The sequence below is a fragment of the Schistocerca nitens genome, chromosome 6 (genome assembly GCF_023898315.1).
Source record: "Schistocerca nitens isolate TAMUIC-IGC-003100 chromosome 6, iqSchNite1.1, whole genome shotgun sequence".
In the NCBI taxonomy this organism is placed as follows: Eukaryota; Metazoa; Arthropoda; class Insecta; order Orthoptera; family Acrididae; genus Schistocerca; species Schistocerca nitens.
In genome coordinates this window covers 443,533,921-443,551,374 of record NC_064619.1, presented here as the reverse complement: position 1 = coordinate 443,551,374, position 17,454 = coordinate 443,533,921, and the positions used below count along the sequence as shown (strand labels likewise).

General features: G+C 37.8%; 1 protein-coding gene across 1 annotated transcript in view; it reads left to right on the top strand.

The window, feature by feature from the left end:
* LOC126262299 (uncharacterized oxidoreductase YjmC-like) overlaps positions 1-6,801 on the top strand; it is a 285,251-nt gene extending 278,450 nt beyond the window's left edge. Inside the window, exon 10 of the mRNA XM_049958838.1 lies at positions 6,522-6,801. Coding sequence (XP_049814795.1) covers positions 6,522-6,581 — 60 coding nt within the window. The 3' untranslated portion in view covers positions 6,582-6,801. The remainder of the gene's footprint in view (positions 1-6,521) is intronic.
* The last annotated feature ends 10,653 nt before the right edge of the window (positions 6,802-17,454 follow it).

Here is a 17,454-nt window from a genome sequence, read left to right as displayed (position 1 = left end):
AGAGCCTCGTGAGAAATCCTGTTAACTCACTAAGATTTTAATATCTGTAAAATGTTAGGATCGGGAATTTTTATGAACAGTTGTTAGATCAAGCATAGCGGCTGCAGTGAATGTATGCTGCTCTCTCCCCCCACTCCCCACCCTCTGCTAACATCACTGTCACATATAGAACAAATGGAATATTTTTGTAACAGCCATATCAACTCTACTGGCTGAGGTGATTTTCTTGCACTCCTTCCTGCACAGATGGCTGTAATGAACACCCATTACACATGATACCAGTACCCCTCTCTGATCCAAATTTTTCTCTCGCTGCCTCCCCACCCTCTCAAAATGCCCTGACAGTGGGTCAGTATGAAAACACTAAGTTAATGAAACCTTAAGTTGAATTTTTTGAGTGCACACTTGTACATTTTGACATACATAATGATGAGAAACATTTGTAGACGAGCAAGTTGGATGATGGAAACAAAAAGAAAAAAAACAGCATTCAGAGAAATGTCAGGTAATGATTCGTGCAGTCAAAAGTTAAGGACAGAAATGTACTTTATAGAAGTACTGATTAGTGATACAAGTGTAGTGGGCAATCTTGGATTTTTCATTATTGTTTGTTTTAATTAATTTCCACTTCTAATATGAACATGCCATTTTGTTGTATGCTGGTACATAAAGGAACTATATAATTTCACTGCATTTTTTTCCTAAATTGCAAAATGCACGTCACGTGTGAAGGTGAATGTAGAGAGTTTAGTGGGAAAAATCAGCAGTCTGTCAATCACAAGTGTGTGAAGAACCACAATAAAACACCAGCTACTCATGCCTAATTGGAGCAAACAGCAATTTTGAATGGTGTAGGTGGTGAAGAAATGGAAGGGTATGGAGTGGGGCCACAAGAGGAGGATTGGGAAAATGACTCTGGTTTGGAGTAAGTAGGTATGTGCAGGGTGTAAGTTGGAGGATGAATGTGCTGGGAGGAGCATAGAGAGAGAAAGTAGGGGGAGAGTTCAGGAGAAGGATACAGGTCAGGAGAAAGATATATGAACTAATTCCAAAAAGAGGGCTGGCACAGAATAGAAGAGCGATGTGTAGCATTAATTCATGTAGTGAGACTAGAGTAAAATGGATTGAAAATAAATGGGAGTTGAGAAAAGGAGGGAGAGGGACTGGTGGAAATGAAACCCTGCTGTAATCCATACCATCTTCTCTTTGGAATGTTTCCTTATTTCCTTGTGTTCCTTCCAGCATGCCCACCACTCGCCTATCTATTGGTTCTAACCCAGCATCACCTTTTCTAACACACTTTTCTGCAATTCATCCCTCTCTCCATTCTATGCTGGACTTACCCAGGTCTTCCCTCTATTATTTATTCATTTTTTGTTTGTGGCTACATCTGCTTCTTAAAATAGACAAAAGTTCATTAGGGTGTATTATAACTTAGGACAAGATATTGAAATATGCATTTTGGTGATGTCATATTTACATCCATAATAAACAGTGCTAAAATGGATGAGAATTTTATTGATGCCACATAAAATTTATGAATTCACATACATTTGGTAAATTTTTTTCCAGTTCATTTGAGTTAGTACTTCCACAAGCATTATTCTCTCATAAAATTATACTCTGAAGTGCCAGAGAAACTGGTATAGGCATGCATATTCAAGTACAGAGATACATAAACAGGCAGAATAGGGTGCTGTGGTCAGCATTGCCTATGTAAGGCAACAAGTGTCTGGCACAGTTGTTACATCGGTTACTGCTGCTACAATGCGAGGTTATCAAGATTTAAGTGAGTTTGAATATGGTGTTGTAGTCAGCGCACATCTATGGGACACAGCATTTCTGAGATAGTGATGAAGTGGGGATTTTCCCATATGATTATTTCATGAGTGTACTGTGAATATCAGGAATTCGTTAAAACATCAAATCTCCAACATCGCTGCAGGCAGAAAAAGATCCTGCTAGAACGGGACCAACGATGACTGAAGAGAATAGTTCAACATGGCAGAAGTGCAACCCTTCCACAAAATGCTACAGATTTCAATGCTGGGCCATCAACAAGTGTCAGCTTGTGACTCATTCAACAGAATATCGTCAGTATAGGCTTTGAGCCGAAGACCCACTCGTGCACCCTTGATGACTGCATGAACAAAGCTTTATGCCATGTCTGGGCCTGTCAGTATTAACATTGGGCTGTTGATGACTGGAAACATGTTGCCTGGTCAGACAAGTCTCATTTCAAATTGTATCGAGCAGATGGACATGTACGGATATGAATCCATGGACCCTGCATGTCAGCAGGGGACTGTTCAAGCTGGTGGAGGCTCTGTAATGGTGTGGCGAATGTGCAGTTGGAGTGATATGGGACCCCTGATACATCTAGATACAACTCTGACAGGTGACACATACATAAGCATTTTGTGTGACCACCTGCATCCATTCCTGTCCATTGTGCATTCAGACAGACTTGGGCAATTCCAGTAGGACAATGCAACACGCCAGACATCCAGAACTGCTACAGTGTAACTCCAGGAGTGCTCTTCTGAGGTTAAACAGTTCCACTGGCCACCAAACTCTAGACATGATCGTTATTGAGCATAGTTGGGATGCCTTGCACCTTGCTGTTCAGAAGATATCCCCACCCCCTTGTACTCTTATGGATTTATGGACAGTCCTGCGGGATTCATGGTGTCAATTCCCTCCAGCACTACTTCAGATATTGGTCGAGTCCATGCCATGTTGTGTTGCGGCACTTCTGCATGCTCATGGGGTCCCTACACGATATGAGGCAGGTGTACCACTTTCTTTGGCTCTTCAGTGTAGTTGCAAAAATATCAAGTAAAAGTGAAAATGACTAATAGTATGATAGCGACCATTCCAATAAAAAAATTCCTATTCTTGAGCCCTTCCAACATAGATGCTAATACAGCTCTCTTTGGATTGCAAATCTCATTACTGAGGCACTTGTGCCTTGACTAGTGGTATGTGAAAATCATGAAAGACTGATGCACAAAGCTTATGACAATGAGAACCAGAGAAAATAAGGTTGCAAACATGATATGTCAAGAAGGATATGACTCTGCACTGAAAAACTTAAGTCGAAAGATATCCACTAGACTTGATGAATTTTCCTCAGAATTATTGACATCTTTGGGAAAGCCAACTGTGACAAAACTATTCCACCTTGTATGCAAGATACTTCAGATGGGCGAAAGACTCTCAGGCATTCAGAGATGTCATTAAGGGAGATACTCAGAAGTTTGTTATAGACCAGCAGTTTTCAAACATTTTGGATCATGGCTTACTTGAGCTGAAAATAAACAGCTGTGGCTCCTTTCACATATGACATCCAATGCAACTCAAAATGTAGGTTAAATAAAAACAAGTTTGTTTAAAGAAGAATGAGAGTAGTTATGTCTTTGTTATCTTTTGATATAATACATGTCAATCAACTTTTAATGTTATTTCATTTTATTCTTGCAAATCAGGGGGACGGATAAGTCTGCTTCTTCATCAACAATTCTTCAAATCCTGGCACAAGATTGGAAATTGTGTCTTACATCTATTTCTTTACATTCATTCACAATCTATATATTATGTTTTGACTACCAATGTTGCAAAGCCTACCTCACATAAGGAGGATGTTTTAAAAGGTATCAGAACTCATATGGGCTTGTTACCTACTTGCAAATACTAATAACCTTTAAACTGATTATAAATCGATAGAAATAAATAAGTAATATAGTATGTTCTGACTACAGTCTACCATGCTGCCATAGTAGCAACAGTTACTTGGGACCTGCTACATGTTACTCCTCATGTGGACACTTCAGATTTTTTCAGGAAGCAAATAAACTAAATTATTATTTTTATTATGTAGTTTGAAAACCCGTGCAACAGACTAAGATGAAACATTTTCACCAGTTATGAGATGTAGTACTCTTAGAGCTCTCAGTAGTGTAGCTATGAATCTTGATCTTAAGATTTATCATTTTGATATTAAGACTGCTTGTCTGTGTGGCTAATTGGAGGACAACATTGTCACAAAAAAACCAGATGGTTTTATGTCAAAAGGGAATGAAAGTAGGTCTGTAAACTAAACATGGCCATTTACAGTTTAAAACAGTCAGTTAGACAGTGGAATGAAAAGACAAAAATTGTGCTTTGAGACATCAGTTATGTTGCAAATACTGATGAAAATTGTTTGTTCATTACAAGGTCACCTAACAATCTTGCAATTGTTACTTTGTATGTAGACAATTTTTATGTCTTTTTGTAATAATAATGTGATAAAAGACAAGTTGTGGCAGGTATCTAGGAGAAGGAAAGGCTTGCCTAGACATATGTACAACTAGAAACTCAGAGAAAGCTAGTTTAAAACTTGACTATATTGCAGATGTGCTGAAACATTTTAATATGTTTGATTGTACTCCTGCAGGAACACCTGGGGAGGGGGGGCTACATTAAAGCTTTGGGACGTGCAAGGTGATGAATTTCAACTGCAATATCAGGAACTAGTGGTATTTTTGTTGTAGTATTAATACAAGACCTGATATATCTTATACAGCTAGTATTTTAAGCCAATATAATTGTAAGATTACTAGTGTGCGTTGGAAAGTAGCAAAAAAAGTTTTTCATTATCTCAAGGGTACTATGAATTATGGCATTGTGTTTAACAAGACCTGATATATCTTATACAGCTAGTATTTTAAGCCAATATAATTGTAAGATTACTAGTGTGCGTTGGAAAGTAGCAAAAAAAGTTTTTCATTATCTCAAGGGTACTATGAATTATGGCATTGTGTTTAACAAAGGATCTACACATAACTGGTTATGTTGATTTAAATTTTGTAGATGGTGTAACTACTGGGTTGTCACAAATGAGATAGCTTTTCTGTTGGCAAAAAATATTATTTCCTTGGAAAGCAAAAAAACTGGAGGATGTTGCAGCCTAAACTACTTAAATTCTATAATAATTTTTCATAACAACCAGAGTTCTATTATACCATCAAAAATCCTGTGTTATGATCTAGAGTGACATTTCATCTAAAGGACATTTCATCAAACAGTGTGTAAATGGAAGTGAGATTGTAGCAGTCAAAAGAAATGCCTGCTGATGTATTAACTAAACCACTTGCTCGGGAGCAACACCTTTCCCTTATCAAGTTGAAATTGTCATCAGATGAAGTGGTAGTGTTACAATGTTGGTAATCTGGCTCCATTTTTATCTTTGTCATTGCTGTCTATGAGGTATGCAGTAGCTTTGTGTTATTGTTCCTTTGGTCTTTGTACGTGATGGAACATGTTCCTGTGAAATTACACATTATGAACAATGCAACTCTTATTCATATTAATCATCATGAACACCAGCACATTCTGATCATGCTCTGCTAACAGCTACCCAAAGTGTGTCAGATTTTTGTAGAAAAAAACTTAAATAATAGTTTATAATGTATATTATTGACTTTATATCTCTCAGAGTACTGGTACTTTCACCTAATACTTTTCTTTGGTCTTCTCAGAAGAAAACCTTTTCAATGACAGTATGGTCAAGTGGAACAAATTCTGTGGGGACAACTTTATGAATGTCAAATAAAATATTAGCAATGTCTTGATATTGCAGCAATGTCTTGATGTTGCAGCAATGTTGGCACTTTTTTTTTCTCCAACTATGGATGAAAAGTTTCTGCTTCACATTCAGGAATGTAATAGCTTGCAAATGACTCATTGTTTATTATGGCTGCACAGATTGTTTTGTACCTATTAAAGTGTTGCTTGAAGCTCAACACACATTTGTTGTCAGTGGTCTTATTCATCATCAGTGACATTTGTCACATATTCAGTTCAACAACTTGAATCCATTAACATGTGTCATACGACTGTTCACCAACTTGAATGCACAGACATGTCTCATAATATTATAAACCTCTTGGATTACCCACCTCCTGCTATACCATATCACAACAAGAACTTTAATAATTGCTTCAACAATGTTGGAAAAGATAGATTGCTACTTACCATAAAGAAGACACATTAAGTCCACTATGGTAAGCAGCAATCTATCTTTTCCTACATTGTTGATATTTCCACCTGGAGTTTGGAGTTTCCATTGTTTGATAACTGCTTCCACAGATTTGTGAGGAGGCTAACATATCTTCTGTCTTCCACTGGCTCCTGGTTTTACTAATCAAAAGTGTGTTAAAATTTTGGGGGTTTCAACTTCAATTCCTTCAATTTGAAAAAATAAGTAAAGAAATAAATATTGATGCAGACCTTTCTCCCATTCAGATAGCCACTTCAAAATATGATTTAATGGGGCAAATTATGAAAAAACCAGCTAATAGAATATTCATATTCTCAGAAAATTTTGGTGACTCAGTGTAAATGACAAGATATGTGATCGGCAGAAGTACATACATTCCAGTCTTACAACACATTCATGCTCAGTATATGCTACTTAGTGATATTATTACCTTCCTCATTAACTCAAAAATTAAAATAAAATTTTCTTGTTTTTTCAGCTTGAACTCGCACAGTCTTTAGGTGTGCAGCCAATGAAGACAGTACCCATCAAGACATAGTAGACAGTCTCTGGATGCATGTACTTCAGGAAAAAGATTGACAAGGAAAGAAAGACCAAAATTGAGCCAGAAACTCGTGCCAATTGCATTTATTTTGATGGCCAACATGAAATATAGAAAGAATTTGCAATGCATTTGTTAACACAGCACTGATATGTTATCAAGTTTATAGCAGTTGTTAAAGTTTTCAGTGTTTATTAAAGAAACAACCTGTTTTCAAGAGTTTTATAATTTGCACCAGTTCAGATATACACTGTTTTCTTAGAGTCATGAACAGGTTTGGCAGAAGAGTTACCATCTCTACAGTGTCCATGAGAGTACAGTATATTTATTTTCATCTGTATTAACCCTTATTAATAGCTTCACTTTTATTCCTTAGTCTTCCCAACAGAGAACAGTGGTGTTTAAGTCCAGGTTCTTTTGCTGTAATAATAATTGCCAGCTTTTGGAAAATGGGAATTAACACATTATATAGCTCTTATTCATTCATGTTCTCCAGCATAATGCTTTCAACTAACTTCTCATGTAGGTAAAAAGATCATTTTTGCAAAAGAAAACCATTAGCATCAGCAAAATGCTGAAGCCTGCCAACAAAAGGCTGACAGTACACCTGTTAAATGGTGAAATTTCTTGGAGATTCAAAATGCTACATTATTAATAAGAACTGAATTACTGCCATTTAAAATAAACTATAAGTAGATCTCTCAGTATTCAGCTGGAAAAAAACCATGGATAATCCTGTTTGCTCTGTGAAGTTTTCCAGGTATTTCAAATTGCAACTTGTGATGGAAGTGATCAGTTACGATTGGTGCATAACAACTGATGACATGGCACATACCTTAGGTTGTTCTCATGGGACCATATTAAACATAATTCATAAGGGTCTATCCCTACAGGAGCTCGTGCATGCCAGTGAAAAAGGAGATGATTTTCTAACTTGAATTACTGCAGTGGATGAGACATGGATTTATCATTAGCTACCTGAATCAAAACAGTCCTGCAGTGTGTCATATAACTGAAATATCAAACTCTGGTTAGAATGTTAGTGCTACATCTTACTATAAAATCTTTGTGTGAACTAAGATAGGTGATATGCTGCAAACAATATGGACTCCTGACAGTGGGCATGATTCACCTGGCTGACAATTTCCACCCTCACACAGCAAGGCCGGCCACAGTTTATTATAGACATTTATCTGGGAATGTTTGGAATTATATATATGAATAGCCCTGACTTTGTACCTAGTGATTTTGATGTGCTAGGACTTTTTAAAGATAGACAGTTAGAGAGATATACTTTTTGTTCCATTGATCCATAGTGAGGAGATACCCAAGAATGCAAAACACACCATACATTCAGTCAGTAGCCAAAAGAAAAAAATGTGAACATCATGTAGTTCTCTTATTTAGTCTTTGGTTAGCTAACATACTATAAAGTTACTAAATCATTCAGCTAGAGTCATGTAAAGTAAGATATTATTCTGCCATCAGTGAATTTACATACAAGAAAACAGATGCAATTTTCCTTCCACGGAATGTAAGTGAAGTAGTTCTCAAATATGTGGGATAAGTAAAGAAATAACGAGCACTTATTTACACAAATCACATTACAGTACTGCAGCTTTTGTGTAACATTCATATTATTTTACATTATTAACAGGATGTATATCAGTCAATCCTACTAAGAAATTTATAAATGGAGTAAAAGACATTGACCACCAGTAAATCATTTAGTGTCCTCTAGAAGTGTACTTTACTGGTAGCTGAATTTTTTATGGCTGTGACAAGTTGTTGTAAAGTAAGATGGAGACCTAGAAATATTACCGACTTGCAATTATGTCTTTGAAGTTTCATGGAAATTTTTTCTTTGATGATTGTCTTGCTGTTAATGGACTTGATGAACATTTGTTAAGTAAAATAGGGCCTACACAGTACTGCCACAATTGATTTTTGATCCCTTCATACATATTGACGCACCAAGTTCCCTTTTTGATGATCAACTTTGTAACATGCAGGAGTCTCGATACTTGATATGGGTTAGTAAGCTACACCAGCTAACTGTATTTCACAAAGTTCACTGATGGCAGAATAATATATTACTTAATGTGGCTCTAACTGACTGAATTAGTAACTTTACAGAATGGTAGCTAACTATAGACTGAATATAAGAATTACATGATGTTCACATTTATTCTTTTGGCTGCTGACTGACTAAGGCTTCCTGTGGGACATATATTTATAGATGTACATAGTCAGTTATAAATTGGCAAAATACTGGGCTATTACATTTTAGTTATTAATATAAAAGACAACAGAATTAGAGGGTACAAAGATACAGTAGGCAGTTAAGTGAGTGTATACTCAGCAAATAGCAAAATTATCAATGCTACATTATGGAGAGCAATTTAATATGAATTAAGATTGTCACAATTAATTGAAAAGTTTCAAGAAAGTCAACTCTTCAAAATTGAATAATTAACAAACTAACATGATATTTAAGTGGAAGTATACATTTTTAGAAACAGAAAAATCCTGGCTACAAAACTATGGTATCGAATTTTGGGAAGAAGTAAATTTTATGATTTGAACATTTTGAAAGTTAAAAATTTTGAATACAAATAAGTTTTGAAACATAAAGTTTCTGGAAAAAGTAAAATGTCTGTTGAAAGTGGAGAATAAGGACTTTGAAATAAGCTATGTCATTCTCTACACGAACAAATTTTAGCACACTTGAAATTTCACTTGCACTTGGTCTATAAATATTGTCGATTACTTCTTTAAATAAAATATTTGCAGGTGAAATAACTATACTATTGTCATCAGTAATTGGGGAAATTGCATACTGAATAGAAAAGTTGTATAAAATATGTTGTTTTAGGTTACTATAGTATATGCATTATATACAGGGTGGTCCATTGATAGTGACCGGGCTAAATATCTCACGAAATAAGCATCAAACGAAAAAACTACAAAGAACGAAACTTGTACAGCTTGAAGGGGGAAAGCAGATGGCGCTATGGTTGGCCTGCTAGATGGCATTGCCATAGGTCAAACAGATATCAACTGCTTTTTAAAAAAATAGGAACCCCCCATTTTTCATTAGATATTCATGTAGTACATAAAGAAATATGAATGTTTTAGTTGGACCACTTTTTTTGCTTTGTGATAGATGGTGCTGTAATAGTCACAAACGTATAAGTACGTGGCATCACATAACATTCCGCCAGTGTGGACGGTATTTGCTTCGTGATACATTACCTGTGTTAAAATGGACCGTTTACCAATTGTGGAAATGGTCGATATCATGTTGATGTCTGGCTATTGTGATCAAAATGCCCAACGGGCGTGTGCTATGTATGCTGCTCGGTATCCTGGACATCATTAAAGTGTCCAGATAGTTACATTAAATAAGGAAACAGGAAGTGTTCAGCCACATGTGAAACATCACCACAACCTGCAACAAATGATGATGCCCAAGTAGTTGTTTTAGCTGCTGTCGCGGATAATCCACACATCAGTTGAAGACAAATTGTGTGAGAATCAGGAGTCTCAAAAACGTCGGTGTTGAGAATGCTACATCAACATTGATTGCACCCGTACCATATTTCTATGCACCAGGAATTGCATGGCGAAGACATTGAGCATCATGTACAGTTCTGCCACTGGGCACAAGAGAAATAACGGGACGATGACAAATTTTTTGCACGCGTTCTATTTAGCGACGAAGCATCATTCACCAACAGCAGTAACATAAACCGGAATAATATGTAGTATTGGGTAACAGAAAATCCACAATGGCTGTGACAAGTGGAACATCAGTGACCTTGTTGGGTTAATGTATGGTGCGGCATTATGGGAGGAAGTATAATTGGCCCCCATTTTATCGATGGCAATCTAAATGGTGCAATGTATGCTGATTTCCTACATAATGTTCTACCAATGTCACTACAAGATGTTTCACTGCATGACAGAATGGCGATGTACTTCCAACATGAGGGATGCCCGGCACATAGCTCGTGTGTGGTTGAAGCGGTATTGAATAGCATATTTAACAACAGGTGGATTGGTCGTCGAAGCACCACACCATGGCCCACACGTTCACCGGATCTGACGTCCCCAGATTTCTTTCTGTGGGGAAAGTTGAAGAATATTTGCTATTGTGATCCACCGACAATGCCTGACAACATGCGTCAGCGCATTGTCAATGCATGTCCGAACGTTACGGAAGGCGAACTACTCACTGTTGAGAGGAATGTCGTTACACGTATTGCCAAATGCATTGAGGTTGACGGACATCATTTTGAGCATTTATTGCATTAATGTGGCATTTACAGATAATCACGCTGTAACAGCATGTGTTCTCAGAAATGATAAGTTCACAAAGGTACATATATGACATTGGAACAACCAAAATAAAATGTTCAAACGTACCTACGTTCTGTATTTTAATTTAAAAAATCTACCTGTTACCAACTGTTCGTCTAAAATTGTGAGCCATATGTATGTGACTATTACAGCGCTACCTTATCGCAAAGTGAAAAAAGTGGTCCAACTAAAACATTCATATTTCTTTACGTACATCACAAATATGTAATAAAAAATGGAGGTTCCTATTTAAAAAACACAGTTGATATCCGTTTGACCTATGGCAGCACCATCTAGTGTGCCAACCATAGCACCTACTGGTTTCCCCCTTCAAGCTAGACAAGTTCCGTTCTTTGTAGTTTTTTCGTTTGAAGCTTATTTTGTGAGATATTTGGCCTGGTCACGATCAATGGACCACCCTGTATATAATGGAGAAAGGAAAGAAAGACGTATTTAAGGAGGAGAATTGTAGCAAGTGGAGCCATCTGATCTTGCTACATCTCATTAACAACTAGAATCTAGGTGATGTGCTGTCACTATTCACACCATAAATGGGAAAGCAGGTTCAGCAAAGCAGACATCAATTACGTATACTGTTTATGATATAGACAATGATAATTATCCTGTATCCAAGGCCTATTAATACACCTGAACCACTCATCCTACTACATAAAGCAGCTGTTACTTTGTCAGTCAAGCCACCTGCCAGAAAGTTTCAAATAGAGCACACTACACAGTATAATGAAAATTCATTCCAGAAACAATCCTCCTAAACTATGGCTAAGCCATTTCTGCATACAGTATTTTCTTGCAGGTGTGCTTGTCCTGCAAGATATGCAGGGGAATTTCTGTGTCATCTGGAAGGTGGGATTCAGGTTCTGATGGAAATAAACCTATGAGGGCAGGTTGTGAGTCATGCCTGGATAACACAGTGAGCAGAGTATTTGCCCATAAAAGACAAAGGTACCAGATTTGAGTCCCAGTCTGGAAGAGTGTTTTAAACTGCTGGAAAGGTTCAAATCGTACACACTTCACTCCAGAGTGAAAATTCATTCTGGAGCCATGTGTTATCATTATGACATACCTCTTAATACAATGCGTCTTGCACAAATATTTGGGGAGTACAAATCTGAAATCAACTTTTGTCAAGACTATGCATTTGGAAAGTAATTGATGTATTCTTATCATTGTTTGAATAAAATAACGCTAATTCAAGTCTCTTTCATAAGGAACTAACTCCCTGAAGTGAAGCTTTTAAACCTCCTGCTTTGACTGAAATAGTTCAATTGTTACAAAAGACCATTTTTAAAATGTGTAATAAATAAGTGGAACAGGGCTTCTGTGCCTGGTTTGCTAGGGTTAGCTCATAGAAGCTACCCTGCACAAAACCTGTCTCATTAAGAATAAAAGGTGGAATCAACTATCAATAAATGTTAGCAATACTATGCATAGTTAATAAAAAGGAAATCAAAAGTGATGACTTGAATCACAAGGTAACAACTGATAGAATCAGTTTCTAAGTAATGTTACATCAGAAATACCTTTCAATACATGAAAAGTTAAGTTAAATTAGCAAAGAGATTTCACTTGAAAGAAATTGATCACAATGTTACTTTACTGCTTGAAATTGATATTTGACTGTTAATGTGTGATGAATTCAACATAATTGCATCATATTATGTGTAATACTGGATACCAGACATCATTTGTGTATTCTGCATAGTACATTATAGTCTGTGTCCATTCACTCTGGCTGATAACACGATGGTAATCAATGTAAATGGTCAAACAATGCTTACATAACAGCTAGTATATGACGTCATTTCACAGGTGGTTCTGCCTTTGATAGTGTATGTTTTGCCACTTACATGGCTGGTGCAGACAGTGGTAGACGGGTGCATAGGACAAGTCCTACAGTGGGGATGGCCACAGGAGTATGAGCCATAGGGTAGGGAAATAGGTGCAGAAGTTGCTTAGGGTCTGACCAACATATTCCGTTGAATTAGGGGTGGGGGGGGGGGGGGGGCTACAAAAAGCTATTCTAGTTGTGGTGGGCAAAATGTCGGGCAGAACAGGAAGTCCTAGCTGTGTCGAAGCAGCTGATTAATGCATTCAAGTTCAGGATAATACTAAGTGAGAAGAGGTGTACTCCAAGTTATTTTTTGGAGGAATCAGCAGTACCAGCATTGGATGTGATAGCCCAGGAAATCTGCTTCTGAACTAGGCTGATGGGGTAATTGCATCCAGTGGAGGTGAAGGTGAGAATGGTGGTGTATTGCTGAAAAGAGTCTGCACCTGAACAAACATGTTTACCTCGAATGCCAAAGCTGTATGGGAGGGAACATTTGACATGGAAATGATTGCAGCAGTCAAAATGTAGTACTGCTGCTTGTTAGTAGGCTCGTCGTGAACATGTGTGTGTAGCTGACCCTCAGTGAGGATGTTCATATCAAGGAAATTGGCATAGAAGGTGGAATAGGAACATGCGCAATTTAATTGGTAGAATTTATTCAGAGATTCCAAAAATTTTAACAGGTCAGCCCTACCATGACTTCATATGTGCGACGAAGCAAGCTGGAATATTTTTATTTGCCCTTTTGTTTTGCCATATGCCTCCTCAAATTCATTTTTTTAAATTTTAACTAATTAACACACGTTAGTGTAATCTGCATTTTCATAAAAGAGGAAGGTTGGCCCTCAGTCTTAAGGAATATAGCACCAGATCTAAATTTGTGCTTAGTTTTGTGTATATCATCAATTTCCTAATTTATTTTGACTATTCCTAGTTAATACTTTTGTTATGGGGTGAAATCAGTAATTGTTTCATAGCTTAAATTCTATTGTTGACTTATAAACTAATATAAATTCTCTACTAATTATAAACATTTGGTAGAAGTAGTACTAGTAATCTTAAAGTTTCCATTTGTCTCTATTCGAAAACATATTAGCAAAGCCAGCTCTTCATTAATTCCAAAGTAATAGATGATTTGACTAAAGTATTGTTTGTATAACTATATCCATCAATTTCATAATTTAAACAAATATTGCGGTTTAACCCTCATAGTAGAAGAAACTGGCAAAAAGCACAAATTTTTCAATGTATTCAGTTAAGTGTAAGACAAATAGGCTGTCTGTTAAAACAATGACAGTATCTGTTCAATATGTATCATATTATTCTGCAAGAACTCTGAACTGTGTGACCGAGCAAAGTGGCGCAGTGGTTAGACACTGGACTCACATTCAGGAGGACGACGGTTCAATCCCGCGTCCGGCCATCCTGATCTAGGTATTCAGTGATTTCCCTAAATCACTCCAGGCAAATGCCGGGATTGTTCCTCAGAAAGGGCACGGCCGACTTCCTTCCCCATCCTTCCCTAATCCGATGAGACCGATGACGACACTGTCTGGTCTCCTTCCCCAAAACAACCAACCAATCTGAACTGTGTGGTTTGGTTTTCACTACTCATAGATATTCAGCACTAAACAATTGTAGCAGTATGCTGATGTATGCCTGCAAACTATTAATGAGGCTTATCATAATTTGCTGATAGTTAACTGTGAACTGTGTATTAGTTGGGGGAGGGGGGGGGGAGGAGTTGTGATATGAACAGTGGAAGTAAAGAACTATGAAATGTACAAATGCACATGTGCACCTGTTGGCTACATAATTTAAAGTGGTCAGAGTTAAACTTCCACCCCCCCCCCCCCCCCAGTTTTCAGCCATTTGGGTTCTTCCCCCACACTAACTTCTTAGAACTCCACAGGTGGTAAATGACATTACAAAATGTACTTGGTTCTTGCCACTCACAAGGCCTTAATTAATGTTAATTTTGTTTGCTCTCAACATTTCTTCTGAGTAAATATTCCTTTTGTGACTCCCTTTCAGAATTCTAATTCTTGTATTCTGACCTGCCCCCCCCCCCCCTTTCCCAACTGTTACAAATACAGTGTCTTGTATGATGTTTTGTCGGTAATCTCTATCTTGATTATTAACCCTACATTCCAACTCTAAGCTCTCAGGTTTTCAAATCTCATCCAGTGCACTTCCCAACTGTCAGTCTTTCCTCGTAATCCCATCTGGTAAGTCTCCCATGAGCTGGGGTTCTGGGGGACTTTTCCAAACTCTCCACGTTTCATAAATCTCACCAATCCCTTTTCTTCATTTCTCTTTCTTCCTCTTCAACCCTTCTGCAGAAGAAGGAGCCACAGGCTATGAAAGCTTCAAATTTCCATAGCCTTTATACATGGGTGTTCTCCTGCTGCTGCTGCTTGGTGAGCAGATTTTTTATACATCCAGTTACATTCTATTTTATACAATTGAAAAGTGATTATTTCCATAAATTTATTGCTGTGCAATACACAGTTTATTAGCAGCCACAGTTACATACATGTACTTTTTAATATGACTGATTTCTGTCTATCACATCTTCAGATATATGAAAGAATTAAAATGAAACTATAGCTACTTGGTATAAACCTAAGTAACAGTTTTTAGTGATAAATACCCACAGAATGATCCACTGTAGTAGGACACAATACAGAGTGATATGAAGCTGGTATCTGTAGAGATATCATTGGTGATCTTGCAGCTCTCGAAGAATGAAGTTATAATGAAATCTAGACCTTTCGCTGCTTACAGGCATCAATAAATATCAACAGGGACAGTTGAAAAATGTGTGCCCCAACCGGAACTCAAACCCGGGATCTCCTGCTCACATGGCAGACACTCTTTCTGACTGAGCCATCGAGGACACAGAGGATAGTGCGACTGCAAGGACTTATCTCTGCCGTGCTCCCCGTAAGACCCACATTTCCAACCATCTTCATATAGATACGGCTTACCGGCCAATGATCTTCTTCAGAATGGGTGCACTCACCTTGCTCAAACTCTTATGAGAATTGGTATATTGACTGGCACTAGTAATGAGTATTGTGGGCAGTGCCGATATGAATGTAATGTGTGGACAGTAAGTTGGAAATGTGGATCTTTATGGGGAGCATGGTAGAGAGGATTGCCTGCATTCGCACTATCCTCTGTGTCCTTGATGGCTCAGCCAGATAGAGTGTCTGCCATGTAAGCAGGAGATCCTGGGTTTGAGTCCCAGTTGGACACACATTTTCAACTGTCCCCATTGATATTTATCAACACCTGTAAGTAGCAAAAGGTGTAGATTTCATTATAACTTCATGATAAAGATTAGTTGCAACTAAACCTCCCACTATATGCCACACCTTGGCTCAAGCCAGAATGTGAGGTATAGGAAAAGCAAAGAGGGACTGGATGGTAACAGCACAGAAGGAAGGAAATGTGGTGACAGGTAAGAGGGACCATATGCACTCTATTTTTAACCTGGCTGCATCATAGTCACAGAAAACAAATATTTTACAATTTTCTTAATGGTCGTGTGATACAGAAATGGAATCCTGTTACTGCTTTATGAAATAGAAAAATGCATAATATTGATGAGAATTAGATCTTCCTACATTTTGCTGCAATTTTCTAATGCTGCAACTTCTCTGTATACTACAGCATCATCCGCGAAAAGCCGCATGGAACTTCCGACACTATCTACTAGGTCATTTATATACATTGTGAAAAGCAATGATCCCATAACACTCCCCTGTGGCATGCCAGAGGTTACTTTAACGTCTGTAAACGTCTCCATTGAGAACAACATGTTGTGTTCTGTTTGCTAAAAACTCTTCAATCCAGCCACACAGCTGGTCTGATATTCCGTAGGCTCTTACTTTGTTTATCAGGCGACAGTGCAGAACTGTATCGAATGCCTTCTGGAAGTCAAGGAAAATGGCATCTACCAGGGAGCCTGTATCTAATATTTTCTGGGTCTCGTGAACAATAAAGCGAGTTGGGTCTCACACGATCGCTGTTTCCGGAATCCATGTTGATTCCTACAGAGTAGATTCTGGGTTTCCAGAAGTGACATGATACGCAAGCAAAAAACATGTTCTAAAATTCTACAACAGATCGATGTCAGAGATACAGGTCTATAGTTTTGAGCATCTGCTTGACGACCCTTCTTGAAGACTGGAACTACTTGTGCTCTTTTCCAATCATTTGGAACCTTCCATTCCTCTAGAGACTTGCGGTACACGGCTGTTAGAAGGAGGGCAAGTTCTTTCGCATACTCTGTGTAGAATCGAATTGGTATCCCGTCAGGTCCAGTGGACTTTCCTCTGTTGAGTGATTCCAGTTGGTTTTCTATTCCTTGGACACTTATTTCGATGTCAGCCATTTCTTCGTTCGTGCGAGGATTTAGAGAAGGAACTGCAGTGAGGTCTTCCTCTGTGAAACAGCTTTGGAAAAAGGTGTTTAATATTTCAGCTTTACGTGTGTCATCCTCTTTTTGAATTCCATTATCATCCCAGAGTGTCTGGATATGCTGTTCCGATCCACTTACTGATTTAACAGACAATGAGACAGGATTTTCAAGAGGGCACGACAAACCAGATGATGCCCTTGGCTAAGGAGAAAGTAATAAACAGAAGT